Source organism: Phacochoerus africanus, chromosome 15 (genome assembly GCF_016906955.1).
Source record: "Phacochoerus africanus isolate WHEZ1 chromosome 15, ROS_Pafr_v1, whole genome shotgun sequence".
Taxonomy (NCBI): Eukaryota; Metazoa; Chordata; class Mammalia; order Artiodactyla; family Suidae; genus Phacochoerus; species Phacochoerus africanus.
In genome coordinates, this window is record NC_062558.1 from 103,751,914 (window position 1) to 103,770,406 (window position 18,493).

Sequence of the window (18,493 nt, forward strand, 5' to 3'; positions counted from 1 at the left end):
TATTTTCATAACAAAGCACTTTTAGACAAATAGTTTTGCTTAGAGCATCATTATGGTTAGCAGAGAAGCTGAGCTGCTCTGGGTAGACACATCCACACAGCACCATCCCCCCGAGCTGGCTCTTGAAGTTCTTGGGAGCCTTGGGAACCACAGGCTTAGACCATCTCTTTGATTTTATAATGTCAAAACTGAGGCCTAAGGAGTTTGAATGCCTTGCCCAAGGTTATAAATGTAACCTAGCCAACAATAGGACCTAGGCCCTTACTTCCAAAGCTAGTGCTTTTTCCATTACTTATTTATTACTTATTTAATTACTCATTATTTGGGATGAAGCTTAGGTTATAGCATTTTTGCAACAGTGTGTTACCAGCAGCAAACCTTTATATCAGTGTTTCCTCTCCAGCAGTAGGGGGATAAAGAATGGAGACCTAGGAGTTCCCGTCGTGGCGCAGTGGTTAACGAATCTGACTAGGAACCATGAGGTTGTGGGTTCGGTCCCTGCCCTTGCTCAGTGGGTTAAAGATCCGGCATTGCCGTGAGCTGTGGTGTAGGTTGCAGACGCGGCTTGGATCCCACGTTGCTGTGGCTCTGGTGTAGACCGGTAGCTACAGCTCCGATTCGACCCCTAGCCTGGGAACCTCCATATGCCACGGGAGTGGCCCAAGAAATAGCAAAAAGACAAAAAAAAAAAAAAGAATGGAGACCTAGGTTCTTCCTACTGAACATCTAACCCACATAGAGACTCTCGTTACCTTTGTTGCTGCTCTTGCTACCTGTGCTGGCTGACCAGAAACGGTCTTCAAGTCTCCTCATCATGTGGCCAGTTTACAATGTTAGTGTTCAGTTTGGTGGCTGCGGTTGTAGAAAGCTATATATTACTGGTCTTCAACCAGAGTCAGCCTGTGATAGTTTCCTGAAAACAGTGAGCTGTGTAAAATTTGGTTAATAATCTCACATCCTTACATATCATTATATTATGATCTTCACATTAAAAAACATATACTACCAACCCCCACCATAACCCTGACTCTTCTTGCATGGCATCAAGTGTTTTACTTAATGTTTCTAAGCAACCAACTAAAATTGGCAACACTATATTAAAAGAAAGGGAAAATGATTACTGCTTATCAATTTAGCACAGAGTGTTCCCAAGTATTAGCTAATGAAACGTAAATAACAGGTTCACTGATAAATATATTTTGACTTTTTTCAGTGTATGACAATATTCTATATTGCAGAAAAAGCTGCCTATGATAGGCAAAGATTTGCCTGTTCTATTTATAATATCAATTTGAGATTTAATTAATCCTTCATCACCACAGTTATTGATTTTCTCTTTTGAATTAGATTTTAATAACCATCTGTGAGAACAGGCTGAAAGCCTGTCTCTGGAAACAATGCCTTGATATTTAGGGACATGAGAGCAGCTGTGAGCTGTTATTCTTCCTTTCTTAATAGCTGAATGTCACATCCTGTAGTTTGGCTTTCATTCACTAATGTGAGGAAAGGATTCTGCCTTTCTTTCTGACTCAAGTTTCATTAACATAGTAGGTTAACCTTCTGCATTACTCTTCAGTCCAAGTTACCTTTCTAACTAAAAATAAATTCCATCTGGACTTCTGGTTCTAACCTTACCCTGTAATCTTTTTAGCTTTGGCATTACAATTTTGCTTATATAAGAATCTCCCCACTCCCAGTCTTTGCCAAAACCCAGTTCTCTTACTAACTAAAATTTCACTTTTCCACCTCAGCATGGTATTAATAAAAATGAGTGGGTATAAAAATGTGTATATATGCTCTGTGAGTGAATAAGTTAATTTATATATGAATGAGTCTGTTTGTATCTAATAGTGGGTGTTTATAGCCAGGTTAGGAAGGTGTGTGGGAAGGGATAGGAAAGGGTATGCCTGGTGAAGAGGAAGAGAAAGTGTAGAGGAGCCTCAAAAGATACTCGTAATAAAACTGGTGTTGGAGAGAGTTTTCCTGCAACATTCTTTGCCCTTAATAAAGATTTCCAGGAGTTCCCGTCGTGGCGCAGTGGTTAACAAATCCGACTAGGAACCATGAGATTGCGCATTCGATCCCTGCCCTTGCTCAGTGGGTTAACGATCCGGCGTTGCCGTGAGCTGTGGTGTAGGTCTCAGACATGGCTCGGATCCCGCGTTGCTGCGGCTCTGGCATAGGCTGGCAGCTACAGCTCCGATTCGACCCCTAGCCTGGGAACCTCCATGTGCTGCGGGAGCGGCCCAAGAAATGGCAAAATAAAAAAAAGAGTTCAGTGCTATTAGACAAAAAAAAGTCTAAAAAAAAAAAAAAGATTTCCAAACAAAACCCATAAGAAATCATGTGCAGAGATACCTAATTTTACTCACTAATAAATTAAGCTTCCGTCCAATTTGGGCTTAAGTACAAATTGCTAGAAATTGGATATTTCCATATTTAATAAAGGTTATAAAAATCAATTACAGAACTGAATTAGAGAAATTTAATCATCTGTTTTATATTGTCAGCATCATTTTTCTCTCCTTAAACCACTGAATAATGTTTCTTAGGGTTATCCACAGACTAGCCTGTGAGAAATGCAGATTCTTGGGCCAATCCCAGACCTACTGAATCACAGACTTTGAGAGGGCCTAGTAATCTATGTTTTATTTCAACAAAGTCATCAGGTCATTCTGATATATAGTAAAGTTTGAAAACCATTGCTATTGCGTATAAGAAATTGGCATCTCTGGACTACCTTATAATAGGGAAGTGTATTTTTTTTCTCTGTTTAGTGCTGCACCCATGGCATATGGAAATTCCCAGGCTAGGGGTCGAATCAGAGCTGCAGCTGCTGGCCTACACCACAGCCACAGCAACACAGGATCCAAGCTGCATCTGTGACTTACACTGCAGCTCACAGCAATGCGAAATCCTTGGCCCACTGAGCGGGTCCGGGGATTGAACCTGCATCCTCATGGATACTAGTCAGTTTTGTTACTGCTGAGCCACAGTGGGAATTCTGAAAAGTGTATTTTAAAACACTAATAAAATCTGTCTCAGTCTGTTAAAGTACGTTATAGATCCAAGGATAGATGCTTGATTGGGAGAGTGAATAAGGAAGAAAGGAGGACTTTATAGCTATTACTGCTATAGCTACACAGCAGTGATGATACCATTGTATCAGTCATCTTAGTTGAATCAATCAAACTTGGTTGAAAATATATCCTGATTACATTAGAGGGGAATTAAGTTCTGTATAGATACATTTCATTATTGTAGAATTTAGAATTTATAGAGTGTTAATCTATTCTGTTGGAAGTATTAATACTTCCAAAATACAGTAACCAGAATATAATAGCCAAAGTAAAATGCATAGTGGATGGGCTCAACAGCAGAGTGGAGGGGACAGGAAAAATGAGCTGGAATATAGAACAATGGAAATTACCTAGTTTGAACAACAAAGAGACAATAGACTGGAAAGAAAAAGTGAGTTGTTTCAGACAAAAGGTATTACTTTCTTGTTATTGAAAGGAGAAGAAAAAGAGGGTAGGCTGAAAAAGTACTCAAAAGATGACTGAAAGCTTCCCACATTTGGCAAGATACATAAATCCATAGCATGAAGGAGCAGAGAAAATCCCATAGAGAGTAAACCCAAAGAAATCCTCATCAGGTCCTGTCATAATTAGACCTCTGAAAACTAAAGCAACCAGAGAAACACAACATCTTTACTTATAGGGGAATACCTTTCAATAACAGCAAATTTCTTATCAGTAACCATGAAGGCCAAAAGGAAGAGGCTGAAAGAACTGCCAACCCAGAATCCTGTACCTGGTGAAAATATTTTTCAGGACTAACAGAGGATATGAAGACATTCTAAGATGAAGAAAAATGAGAATTTGTTGTCAGTAGATGGCTTAAAAGTATATATACATATACATATATATATGAATCACTACTGTACACCTGAAACTAACACAACATTGCAAGTCAACTATATTTCAATGAACATTTTTTTAAAAAGAAAAAATGCATTCAGAGGTTTTCTAAGCAGAGAGGAAACAATAAAAGAAAGAACCTTAAAACATCAAGAAAAATAAGCAACAATAAGCAAAAAATAGGGAAATACAATAGACTTTCCTTTGTCTTTTGTTTTCTAAATTATGGTTGAGATCCTATGGTATAACATAGGGAACTATATCCAGTTGCTTGTGATGGAACATGATGGAGGATAATGTGAGGAAAAGAATGTATATATATTTGTGTAACTGGGTCACCTTCCTGTACAGCAGAAATTTACAGAATAGTTTAAATCAACTATAAAAATTTTTTAAATGAATAATTTATGGTTGATAGTGGAAACAAACATAACACTGACTAGAGTTTGGTTCTAAATGAATATAAGGAAATACTTAAGATAATTATAAACAGAAAGGGGTAAAAAGTTGTATAAGCAGATATAATTTCTATACTCCAACTGGCAAAATGATGACAGAAGTAAACTAAGTTATTATGTAATATCTAGAGCATCCTTTCAGTGATACTATGCATAAATCAAAATGGAAATCTAAAAATAGAATTCTTAAGTAACCTGCTGGGAAGCAGGAAAAATAAGAGAAAAAATGAAAACAAAAATAAATGACAGATTTAATCCCTAACATAGCAATAATTATATTAAATATAAATGGTCTAAATATGTCAATTAAAAGACAGAGATAAGCAGAACAGATTAAAAACTTGCCCCAACTTTATGCTGTCTACAAGAAACTCAATTCAAATATAATAATATAGACAGGTTGAAAGTAAAAGGATGGGAAACAATACAGTAATGGCTATATTAATATCAGGAATGTAAACTCAGAACAAAGAAATTAGTAGAGGCAGAGAGATGGATGTTGTGTAATGATAAAAAGGATGATCATCAAGAAGATACAGCAATTACATAAAATAATAGAGTTGTAAGTTATGTGGAGCAAAAACTGGTAGAAGGGAAAAGAGAAACAGAAAAATCCACAGTTGGATTTGACAATTATAATTGTGGATTTAACACACCTAGACAGAAAATCAGCAAGGTATAGAATATAGAGGAACTCAACTGTTCATTAACCAACAGGGGCTAATAGCATTTATTTTCCATCCAACAGGGAATATACATGCTTTTCAAGTTTATGTTTTCAAGTCCACAGAACATAAACCAACAATGACACATCCTGGGCCATTAAACAAAACTCAGAAATTTTAAAGAATTAAAAAAAACAGTGTATGGGCGTTCCCATCATGGCTCAGTTGTCAACAAATCCGACTAGGAACCATGAAGTTGCGGGTTTGATCCCTGGCCTCAGTCAGTGGGTTAAGGATCCAGCATTGCTGTGAGCTGTGGTGTACATCGCAGATGCAGCTCAGATGCCATATTGCTTTGGCTGTGGTGTAGGCTGGCAGCTACAGCTCTGATTGGACCCCTACCCTGGGAACCTCCATGTGCTGTGGTTGTGGCCCCAGAAAAGAAAAAAAAGACTCCCCCAAAATAATAAAAATAATGCAGAGTATGTTTGCTGACCACAGTAGCATCAAATTAGAAATCAGTAGCAGAAAAATCTCCAAGCATCTGGAAACTAAACAACACATTACTAAATAACCTATATGTTAAAGAAGAAATCTAAAGGGAAACTAAAAATGAGTGGAACTGAATGAAAATTTTCAAAGAGCATATCAAAATACTTGTAAAGCAATAAGGAAAGGAGAAATGTATAGCAATCATGCATATATTAGGAAAAAGGGAAAGTTTCAAAACCAACATTTATGCTCCCACCTCAAGAACCTAAGAAAAAAGGAGCAAAATAAATCCTAAGTAAGCAGAATGGAGAAAATGTAAAGATAAGAACAAAGAATGAGTAACATTGAAAAGAGAAAAATCAGGAGTTCCCTTCGTAATTAGTGGTTAATGAACCCGACTAGGATCTATGAGGATGCGGGTTCAATCCCTGGCCTTGCTCAGTGGGTTAAGGATCTGGCTTTGACATGAGCTGTGGTGTAGGTTGCAGACACTGCTCAGGATCCCACATTGCTGTAGCTGTGGCGTAGTCCAGTGGCTGTAGCTCCAGTTCAACCCCTAGCCTGGGAACTTCCATATGCCACAGGTATGGCCCTAAAAAGCAAAAGCAAAAAAAAAAAAAAAGAAACCAATGAAACAGCAGGTTTTTTTTTTTTTAACAAATAAATAAAATTGACAAACCTCTATCAAGACTGACAAGAAGACACAGATTATCAATATCACAAATGAAATAGGATCTCCCTTACAGACATTTAAAAAGGGAGTTGGGAGGTTGCCACAAACAACTTTACACATATAAATTTGACAACTTAGCTGACATTAACTGGTTCCTCAAAAAACACGAACAACTACACCTCATCCAGTATGAGAAATGTAGGTTGAATGACTATAACACAAACTACTACAACTCATCTAGTACGAGAAAGGTATTTTGAATCAATTCATAATTTTAAAACTCTCAAAAAAGAAATCCAGGTCCAGATGGTTTTACTGGAGAATTCTACCAAATGTTCAAAGAGCAGTTAATACCAATTTTATGTAACCTTTTCCAAAAGAATAGACAAGGAAGGAACATTTCCCATTTCATTTTATGAAACTAATGTTACCCCCATACCAAACCAAATAAAGATAGTTTTAAAAAAGAAAATTATAGATTAATATATCCTTCATGAATGTAGATGGCAAAAGTCTTTAACAAAATACTAGAAAATAGAATTCAGCAGTATATAAGAATTATATATGATGATCAAGTGGGGTTTATTGAAGGAATGCAAGCTGCTTCCCTATTTGAAAAGCGTTCGATGTTATCCACGATTTTAACAGCCTAATAATATAAATCACATGATCATATCAAAAGCATTTGACAAAATTCAACACCCATTCATGATTTAAAAAAAAAGAGAGAGAAGATCTAACTTAACTTGGTAAAAAGCATTTATAAAAACCTACAGCTTACATTTTACCTAATGGTGAAAGACTAAATGCTTTCCCCTTTAAGATTGAGAACAACGCAAAAATGTCCATTCTCTCCACCTTGTTCAACATAGTGTTAGGAGTTCTAGCCAGCAACATAAGGCAAGAAAAAGAAGATACCCAGATCAGAAAGTAAGAAATAAAACTGTTATTTGTAGATGACATGATTATCTACATTAAAAAAACAAACAAACCAAGGAATCAACAACAGAGCTCTTAGAATAGATGAGTGCAGTAAGTTGAAGGATATGCAGTAATATACAAAAACTAATTGCATTTATGTTAGCAATAAATGTACACTGAAATTTTGAAAATATTTATCATCACTTTAAAAAGAATAAAATACTTAGGTATAAATCTGGAAAGGATTATAGGACATGTATGCTGAGAATTACACATTGCTAATGAAAGAAATTTTAAAAGATCTAAATAAATGGAGAGACAGTGTGTTCATGGATTGGAAGACTTAAAGACACCACTTCTCCTCAAATTGATATCCAAGTTTAATGCATTCTTATCAAAATCCCAGAAAGATTTCATTTTTTTGTTTTTGACAAGATTGTTCTCAAATTTATATGGAAGGGTACTAGAAAAACTACACTAGAGGAAATAGAAAAGCTAAAACAATTTTGAAAAAGACTAAAGGAGGAGGAATCAGCCTGCCTCATTTCAAGATTTACTATATAGCTACAGTAATCAAGACTACAGGGTACTAGTGGAGGGATAACTACAGGAGTAAAAGGAACAGAATAAAGAACCCAGAAACAGAGTGATGTAAATATGCCCAATTACAATTTGACTAACGGGCAAAAGCAATTCAATAGAGCAAAGAGAGCTTTTTCAACAATTGATACTGGAGTAATTGGATGTGCATAAACATTGACCCAGATAGCATACCTTATACAAATATTAACTGAAAGTTGATAAGTGACTTAAATATGAAACTTTGGAACATTTAGGGAAAAAAAAAGTCATAGGAAATGATCTTCAGAATCTAGGGCTAGAAAAGGGTTCTTAGTCATAAGGATTCAGTTCACCCAAGAACCCATACATGAATCTTTATAATAGCTTTATTCATACCTACAAATGTGTCCTTCAATGGGTGATTAAACAAGCTGTAGTATACCCATACTATGGATTACTGGTCAGGAATAAACTGTTCATATATGCAGTAGCCAGGAGGAATGTCCAGAGAATTATGCTGAGTAAAAGAAAGCCAATTCCAAAAGGTTACATAGATAACGATTCTATTTATATGGCACTTCTGAAATGGCAAATTTTTAGAAATAAAAGACCAGATTACTTTCTCCCCATGGATGCTGCCAAGTAAGCATCGTTAGGGCCTCTTCTCCACTATATTCATGCCTAAGTCAGAGTCCCCCAAAGATCCGGAAAAGCTATAGAAGCTCTTCATTGGAGGTTTGAACTTTGAAACAACCAATTAGAGTCTGAGGAGCCATTCTGAGCAATGGGAAAGGCTCACAGACTGGTAATGAGGTACCTAAATACCAAGTGCTCCAGAGGCTTCAGGTCTGCCACATGTGCCAGTGTGGAGGCAGATGCAGCCATGAATGCAAGACCACACAAGGTAGAACCAAGAGGGCCATCTCAAGAGAAGATTCTCAAAGACCCTTGCCTACTTAACTGTGAAAAAGATTTTTGTTGGTGGCATTAAAGAAGACACTGAAAAACATCACCTAAGAAATTGTTTTGAACAGTGTGGGAAAATTGAAGTGATTGAAATCATGACTGATGGAGGCAGTGGCAAAAAAGAGAGGCTTTGCTTTTGTAACCTTTGATGACCATGACTCCATAGACAAGATTATCGTTCAGAAATACCACACTGTGAAGTAAGAAAAACCCTATCCAAGCAAGAGATGTTTAGTGCTTCATACAACCAAAGAGGTCAAAGTGGTTCTGGAAACTTTGGTGGTGGCCGTGGAGGTGGTTTTGGTGGAAATGACAGTTTTGGTCATGGGGAAACTTCAGTGGTTGAGGTGGCTTTTATGGCAGTCGTGGTAGATATAGTGACAGTGAGGATGGCTATAATGGATTTGTTAATGATGGAAGCAGTTTTGGAGGTAGCAGAAGCTACAGTGATTATGGCAGTTAAAACAGTCAGTCTTCAAATTTTGGACCCGTGAAAGGAGGAAATTTTGGAGGCAGAAGTTCTGGCCCCTATGGTAGTGGAGGCCAATACTTTGCCAAACCATGAAATCAAGGTGGCTATGGGATTTCCAACAGCAGCCATAGCTGTTGGCAGTGGCAGAAGGTTTTAATTATTACTGCCAGGAAACAAAGCTTAGCAGGAAAGGAGAGCCAGAGAAGTGACAGGGAAGCTACACATTACAACAGGTTTGTGAACTCGGCCAAACACAGTGGTGGCAGGGCCTAGCTGCTACAAAGAAGACATGTTTTATACAATACTCCTGTGTATGAGCAAAAATACTCAAAGACTGCATTTGTGACTAATTGAATAACAGGTTATTTTAGTTTCTGTTCTGTGGAAATTGTAAATCATTCCAACAAAGAGTTTTAATATAGATTTTTTTTTTTTGCACCCATGCTGTTGATTGCTGAGTCTAATAGTCTGATCATGACACTGAATAAATGTGTCTTTTAAAAGAAAACAAAAACAAATTAGTGGTTGCCAGGGATTAAACGAGGTAGAGGCAAGAGGAAAGTGGGTCTGGCTGTAAAAGGGCAATATGCTGATGAAGTGTTTTGTATTTTGACTATCGATATCAGGGGTACATGAGATCACTCTGTATTATTTCTTACAACTGCATGGGAGTCTATAATTTTCTTGAAGTAAAAAAAAAAAGTTTAATTATAAAATTAAGTATAGTAATTCTAAAAGTCTAGGGAAAAATTTTTTGATTCTCAGATGTACAGAACTTGATTAATCACAATTCTGGTTCATCCTCCTACACTGTTGGTGGGAATGTAAGTTGGTGCAGCCACTGTGGAAAACAGTATGGAGGTTCCTCAGAAAACTAAAAATATAATTGCCATCTGATCCAGCCATCCCACACCTGGGCATATATCCAGAACTATAATTCAAAAAGATAAATGCACCCCTATGTTCATAGAAGCACTATTCACAGTAGCCAAGATATAGAAACAACCTAAATGTCCATCGACAGATGAATGGATAAAGATGTGGTACATAGATACAATGGAATACTACTCGGTCATAAAAAAAGAACAAAATAATGCCATTTGCAGCAACATGGATGGACCTAGAGATTATCATACTAAGAGAAATAAGTCAGAAAGAGAAAGACAAACACCATATGATATCACTTACATGTGAATCTGAAATATGACACAATTGAATTTATTTGCAAAACAGAAATAGACTCATGGATGTAGAGAACAGGCTTGTGGTTGCCAAGGGGGAGTGGGATAGCAGATATAAGCTAATACATATAGGATAGATAAGCAACAAGATCTTATTATATAACACAGAAAGCAGCAATTAACACAACCTTTTAAATCAACTGTGCTTCAATTAAAAAATTATTCTGGTTCATGCTGCTGTCACTGGTCCATGCATGACTCTGTTGTTGCTTTATTTGAATAATACGATAGATATGAAATAATATATAGTATAATGTAACATAACATATAGTTCATTTGCACTGCATGCTGTGTAAATATTGTATAAATATGTCACAATGTATTTATCAATTCTCTGGGTAATGGATAATTGGATTATTTTCAGATTTTTTTTTTTTCCTGAAACAGCACTTTTGTGAGTATGCTCATATATGCCTTCTGATACACTGCCATAAATGATCATCTTTATGAGATAATGCCAAACCGCTTTTTAGTTTTTTGAAGTGTTTGTGGCAGTTTATATTCCTACCAGCAATACATGAAATATCAAATTGATCCACATCCTCTCTAACGTTATCATACTTTTTAATTCTTGCCAATGAAATGGATATAAGATTGTGTCTTATATTCTTTATTTGCATTTTCTTAATCACTAATGGGACAGAACATCTTTTGATGTGTATATAATGTATGTATTGCCTTTTCTAGAATGGCTGTTTGATTCTTCTGCACATTTTTCTTTTGGATTATTTCTCTTTTTCTCAATGATTTTTAGGAAATATCTCTATAGTCTAACAACTGTATTACTTTATATTACTCATCCTTTGTGTGTGTTTCAGATTTTCCCTCCAATTTGAAACTTGTCTTTTTCCTTAAAGAATCTTTGATAATCAGAAGTTCTTAATGTTAACATAGTCAAAAATATCAATTTTTGGAGTTCCTGTTGTGGCACAGCAGAAGCGAATCTGACTAGAACCCATGAAGATGAGGGTTTGATCCTTGGCCTTGCTCAGTGGGTCGGGGATCCAGCATAGCCGTGAGCTGTGGTGCAGGTCACAGATGCAGCTCAGATCCCAAGTTGCTCTGGCTGTGGTGTATGCCAGCAGCTATAGCTCTGATTCAACCCCAGCAGCTGTAGCTCCGATTTGACCCCTAGCAAAACTTACATATACCATGGGTGCAGCCCTAAAATGCAAAAAAAAAAAAAAAATCAATTTTTTATACTTGTGCTTTTTAGTTTTTCTTAGAGAAAATTTTCTCTGTCCCCAAATCAGAAGGATTCTTCTAATTATTAAGGTATGAGATAAGGATCCAACTTCATTTTTCCCCCCTGTGGTTAACCATATTTTCAAATCCTTTCTTTCTCCCAATGACCTGCCCTATATTTCATGTATTGAACTTTTATGTATGAATGGACGTGATTCTGGGTTCTTTCTTCTGTTCGTCGGTTTATCTAATCCTCTGTCGATAAGGCAGTTACTCTAACCTCAACATTTTTGATACCTGATATAGTAAGTTCCCTGTTTTCTTTGGAAATGCTTTAGCTATCCTTTTTTTTTTTTTTTTTTTTTTTTGCTTTTTGGGACTGCACTGGTGGCATATGGAAGTTCCCAGGCTAGGGGTCAAATCAGAGCTCCAGCTGCTGCTGGCCTCACCACAGCCCACAGCAACACAGGATCTCTAGCCCACTGAGCAAGGCCAGGGATCAAGCCAACATCCTCATGGATACTAGTCAGATTCGTTCCCAATGCCCCACAATGGGAACTCCACTTTAGCTGTTCTTACCTGTTTGTCTTCCATGTAAATTTTTTTTTTAGCTGCATCTACAGCAGGCAGAAATTCCCATCCCAGGATCGAACCCAAGCCACAGCAATGACAATGCCAAATGCTTAACCAGTAGGTCACCAGGGAACTCCTTCCATATGACTTTTAGAATCACCTCACTAAGTTCCAAAATATTGCTGGAATTTTTAGTGATTTGCATGGAATCTGAAGATCAATTAGGGAAAATTGACTTCTTTATGATGGTCAGCACTTCTAGCCATAAACGTGGTATTGCTTTCTATTTTTCTAGGTCTTAATTTCTTAGCAAAGTTTTAGTATTTTCTCTACAGAAATGTTATAATTTATCAGAACTTAATTTTTCATAGTTTTACAAATTTTTTTGAGTATTATATTTTCCAGTTGCTGGTATTTATAAGTGCAGTTGATGGTTATATATTGAAATTCTTTATCCATCCATCTTGCTAAACTCTTCTCTTATTTCTAATTATATATTCTTTTGGATTTGTCTGTGTTTATAATCAATATGATCTGAAGATGACACTGTTATTTCTTCCTTTTTAATCTTAGGTCTTTAAAATCTTTTTCCTGTCTTTATGCATGCCAGGACCTCCAGTACAATGTTGAATAAAAGTGCTGATAATAAACCTATTCCCATGTTATTCCAGTCCTTCCACGTGAAAGAATTTTTGTAATATTTCTCCATTAATTATGTTGGTTGCTGTAGTTAACTCACTTTGTACCCTTCACATAGAATATAGATTTTGTAAAAAGAAAATTTCACAACATGTGGACAAAATCGTTTTCAGTAAATTACTCATGTGAAGAATTTAAAAGTTTATATTCCTTGACCACAATGGCATAAACTAGAATTAATAATGGAAATTTGAGCATATTGGCCAAAAATTTTTTAAATAGATTCCTTAATTTCTACATTAAAAAATTGAACTTCTATACATTTAGAAAATAGCAAGTATGAGAATACTGCCTCTTAAATTATGAGATAAGGCTAAGCTGTATTCAAAATGAAAGTCAAGCCTTTAATATTTTCACTCTGAAATAAAAGAAGGAGAACTAATTAGCTTCCAGCTTTGGATTGCTCCAGGCCTCAGTGCCCAGAACTCAGTCCTCAGGCTTCTTCTCTGTTTACACTCTCATTAGGGATCTCATTAATCCCACAGTTTTGCTAAACTATAAACCTTCACATCTCCACTGCACTCATCTGCATTTGGATGTCTTCTAAGCATCTCACCTTTAATATGGCCAAAAGAAAACTTTTGGTTCCCCTCCACCCCTCAAAAGAAAACCTCCTCTAAGTGTTCTGGTGTCCTCCATGGCAGTAAATGCCCCCACCATTCACCCAATTAGACTAAATTATCAAAGTCAGCTTTGGCTCAGTAAATCCTGGCATTTCTACCTTTCTCTCAGTAGGTCTTCCAACAGAATATCCTATTAATTCTATACTCAGAATATGTCACAAATCAAACCATTTCCCATCAGTTCCATTACTTTCACTCTGGCCTAAGCCACCATCATCTCTCACCAGTCCTACTGCCTTATCAGATATTGATAGATATTATTAAACTAAACAGGTCAGTAGAATCTAATGCATAGCCCAGTAGAAGGTCCCAGTGTATAAAAGAACTTAATATAAGATAAAAGTGTCAAAAAAAACCAATGTGCAATGACATGCTTTCATAAACAGTATTCTGAAATGGGCCATTTAGGAAAGAATATATATATGTATATCTATATATATATAGATATCTTTTTTATTTTTAGGGCCGCATTCATGGCATATGGAGGTTCCCAGGCTAGGGGTAGAATTGGACCTGCAGCTGCCAGCCTATGCCACAGCCACAGTAATAGCTGTGTCTGCAACCTACACCACAGCTCATGGCAACGCCAGATCCTTAGCCCACTGAGCAAGGCCAGCAATCAAATCCGCATCCTCATGGGTACTAGCTGAGTTTGTTTCCACTGAGCCATAGAGGGAAATCCTATTTTATATTTTATGCTATATTGCCTCTTATATAATAAAACACAGAAATAATGATAGCTAACACTTACTGAACAGTTACTACAATGAAGAAAACAAATTAGAAGAGATACATGGTCATCTGATCTCTAGAGAGGAAAGGCTTACAAACCATAAAAAAATACTAAAGGAAGAAATAGGTTGATAAAATTAACCAATATGAGTATCAGTTAAATATTTTTCTGTTTTCAGAAATAAAAGGCAAACAGATTTTGTGAAAGTAGCATCAGGAGCAGCCATTTTAATCTCACCTGAATTCCCCAGGAAAACACTACCTGTATAGCAAAATTCAACATCATGGATATCATAGAATTAGCTCATAACATGTTCCAGTAAACCCACCAAAATAGCGGAACAAATCACCAAAACCAGATTTCCATGGTATAAGCAGGAAGAAGCATCCGGGCTGTTTAGTGGACCTGAGAACAGGAGAGCTTCAGAATGAGCAACAGTTATTCATTTGAGAACCAGAGCTGAAACAGGAAGGGATTTTGCCAAGAGCAGGTGAATGCCGAGGGCCCATACCGAGATCTGAAAGGACTAGGTAACCCCTGTGAATTCTCCAAAGTAGGGTTCCTTTCAAGGCAAAGGCGTAGGGGATGGCATTCTCAGATGAGGATCAAATCCGAGCAACACCGGGACAGTAGAGGATAAGGACAGAGAGCACCTAAATAAAAGCAGAAGGGGAAACAGGGCCTGGAAATTCCAGAAAACAAGCCAAGAGTGTATTTGAGTTCTGCATATAAACAACAAAGGGAGCTATACCTCCTTCTAAAAGTTTGGGAAAATTAATTTCAAATCACATTGGCTACAGAGAAGAAGTAAGGTCAAATGCTGAAATTTTTAATTACAAAACTTATTGTAGTAAAAAGAATAAGAAACAGAATAACAGCCACTTGAACAATGATGGCCCCTCAGAAACACATGTCCACCAAAAAATAGATAAAATACTATTTCAAGTAAATTCATTAAGAAAATTAGACATTTGAAAGAACACCATAAATCAGAATTGCAAAAATTGGAAAATGAGGTGACAATGGAAAGAATTAGAGTTTTTTTTAACATTTTACAAGTAAACTAGAAGGAACACAAAAGCTAACAAACATCCACAGGTAATGCCTTAAGAGAACTAGAAGATTAGAAGTAAGAAGAAGGAAATATATAAAGTTTATAAAAATGAAAAATAAAGAGAAATTAAAATTAGAATGGAGAATGGAGGGGCTGGTAACACTCCATTCCTTGACTGGTAGTGGTTTCAGAGGTGTTTGCCTGATAGTAATTCATTAGGCCAAACATTTGTGAGATTTTTCTGTATTTATTTTATTTTACAATTATAAGGTTATGAAACGCAACAAAAAGGCAAACAATGAACTGGTGGACATTCGAGGAAAAAAAAGGAAAACTACATGACATGTTCATGCACATTGATAATAAAATGCTAAAATTCCAGTAAAGAATCCGTGTTTGGTTGAATCTGCAAATGCTGAACTCTGAAATGTGGAGAGCCAACTGTGAGGTTACATGCAGATTTTCTAGTGCACTGAAGGTTGGTGCCCAAACTCTCACATTGTTCAAGGGTCCACTGTATTAAGAAAGCTGTGTAGCACAGGGAACAATATCTAGTCCCTTGGGATGGAAAAGGATGGAGGATAATGTCAAAAAAGATTGTGTACATATGTGTGTGTGTGACTGGGTCACTTTGCTGTGCAGTAGAAAACTGACAGAACACAGTAAACCAACTATAGTGGAAAAAATAAAAACAATTAAATTTTTTTAAAAAGGTTAAAAAAAAAAGCTAATAAATTAGCACTAAAAAATCTAGTCTCACTGAAATAATTCCTGCAAGAAAACTTATTGGAGGAGAGGGTGGGGGAAGAAAGGTACTATATGTTACATTTATAGATGGCTTCTCATGTCAGATACAGCCTGATTTATCTCTTGTGGGTGAAGTTGGGTAGGGTGGCAATAGAGCCAGTAAGTGCCCTTCACTATGGTAGGTTTTTCTGCCAAGGTGAATCCAATACAAAATAATCCATTTGTTTTCTGTTCATATTGATCTAGCTTGGCATTTTATAACTTGGAAAAATTTATGATTAATTACCTTGAATGCTTTTTTATCCTTCACAGTGAGAGATCTGCCACCTATTTGTCTTGATGTTAGACAGAAGCAGCGCGTCTCTGTAGATGCATTGTCATCTGAAATGAAGGCGCCAGTTCTTCCAGAACCTGTCCCTCCAGTTCAGCCTAAAACTATGAAAGACTTTCAGTAAGTGTCAATTCACTGTTATCATCTGCATGCCAGTACTTTGCATAATTTTTTATGTGAGAAATTAATTGAACTTGTGACTCATTATAAGGTATTAGCTAAGAGTGAAGACTCCAAACACTAGGTGTCTCAAGTTGAAGGTGAAAACAAACATATATAACAAGTAAGGGGTAAATAACATAGCAAAAGAAACACTAAATAAGAGAAAATGACTCAAAACAAGCAAGAGGAGATCAAGGTGGTAATAAAATAGTGGAATGTTTCCTTTTTAAAAAATAAGGTTTCATCTACTATTTGACACATAAACCATAAAAACTTTGTTACTAATAAAAAATCCAAATGGATACTTGAAGGACTAAGAATAAGAAAGTAGGGACAGAAAGTAAACAAAATTTTTTAAGAAATTCGGCTATAAAGTGAAGGAAAGAAAAAATGATAATTGTAAGGAGCATGTCAAAATGAACTTTTTAAAAAACAGATAAATTGGAAAGTTGGAAGTGGATTAACATTTTAATCCAATTAAGAATTACAAATTCATAAACTACATTTACATTAACTGGAGCATATTTCTTTATCCAGCTTCATTATTTCAAGTTCCATGTTTGGTGACATTTGTTTGTAAAGAATTAATGCTATTTTATCTGAATGATATTTTTATCTATTATGGCTAATAAATGTTTCTATTTTAGGGAAGATGTAGAAAAATCTAAGTCATCAGGAGACTGGAAAACAGTACATGATTTTTATCTCACGACATTTGATTCTTTCCCAGAACTAAATGCTGCATTTAAGGTAATCATACCTAAAGCACATTTTTCACTTTTAGTTTTAAATTTTCCAAAAAAAGATACTGCAAATTGACCTCTTTTTCTACCCAGTATTGGCCTAAGCAACTGTTTAAGCAAACATAAATATGTATTAGTTCTGAAATTATATATACATCACAAATGTTACTTAAGTGATAATCTTCGTTTTTTTTGTTTTGTTTTTTGGGTTTGTTTTTTTTTTTTTTTTTGGCTTTTTAGGGCTGTACTCATGGCATGTGGAGGTTCCCAGGCTAGGGGTCTAATCGGAACTACAGCTGCCAGCCTATGCCACAGCAGATCCGAGCCACATCTGTGACCTACACCACAGCTCATGGCAACACCAGATCCTTAACCCACTGAGCGAGGCCAGGGATCAAACCCACAACCTCATGATTCCTAGTCAAATTCATTTCTGCTGAGCCATGACGGGAACTCCTTTTTTTTTTTTAACATATTTTCTTTTTATCTATACTAATGTTTGACTCCATTCTTTCAGTTTTAAAAAAGAAAATTATTAATCTTTATATTTTTATTTTTAGCAATTTTGCCATGACAGTTCTTTTTTAATCATCATACTGAAAAATATTAGAAATTACGAAGGAGTATTTATGGTTCAGATATTTCTTAGACTAGTTGTTGTGTTATATATAGTTAATTCTTTAATTGGATTTGCAGAAAGATGCCTCTGCCTCATTTAATACTCTTGAAGACTCTGGGATTAATGCTAAATTTGTGAATGCTGTATATGATGCCTTACTTAATACTGTAAGTATTATTTATGAACACATGCAGATAGTATAATTCTTTGACTCATCTGTATTCGAAAAGCAGCTACACAATTATTGTAAAACTCATCTTGTAACATATTTACATGAGAAACTTTAATATAATTTTATGGTAAATTTAGTTGGAATTCTCAGGAAGTTAGAGTATTTTATTCTTATATTTTTTATAATTTATTCTACATTATTTCCTATATAGAATTCAGCAGAAAATACTTCTATAGTCAGTCCCTGTTTAGAAAGGCTTGCTAAAATAAAAATCGTGCTTCACTGACTCACTGAAAGGAGCTAAGAGATTTGGTTGTATTGGAATTGTGCTGAATCTATAGATCACTGGTGCTCAAATTTTAGCATGTATCAGAATCACAGAAAAGCCTTCTTAATATACAGTTTCAGATTTAGTAAGTCTAGTACAGAGCCCAAGAATTTGTGTTTCTGCAAGTTCTAGTCTATGTTGACCTCCATATCTGG

At 35.9% G+C, this 18,493-nt stretch overlaps 1 protein-coding gene and 1 pseudogene across 3 annotated transcripts in view; both read left to right on the top strand.

Annotated features, from left to right (window-relative positions):
• The window catches only part of HECTD2 (HECT domain E3 ubiquitin protein ligase 2), an 85,910-nt gene that overhangs the window by 28,055 nt on the left and 39,362 nt on the right, over positions 1–18,493 (top strand). For all 3 annotated transcript variants that reach the window (XR_007132299.1, XM_047761454.1, XM_047761453.1), the window contains exons 3-5: positions 16,296–16,434; positions 17,124–17,226; positions 17,916–18,005. Coding sequence is in view for 2 of the 3 variants with exons in the window: in XM_047761454.1 (XP_047617410.1) it covers positions 16,296–16,434; positions 17,124–17,226; positions 17,916–18,005 (332 nt within the window). In the remaining variant the exon portion in view is untranslated. The remainder of the gene's footprint in view (positions 1–16,295; positions 16,435–17,123; positions 17,227–17,915; positions 18,006–18,493) is intronic.
• Positions 8,368–9,401, top strand: LOC125116195 (heterogeneous nuclear ribonucleoprotein A1-like; annotated as a pseudogene).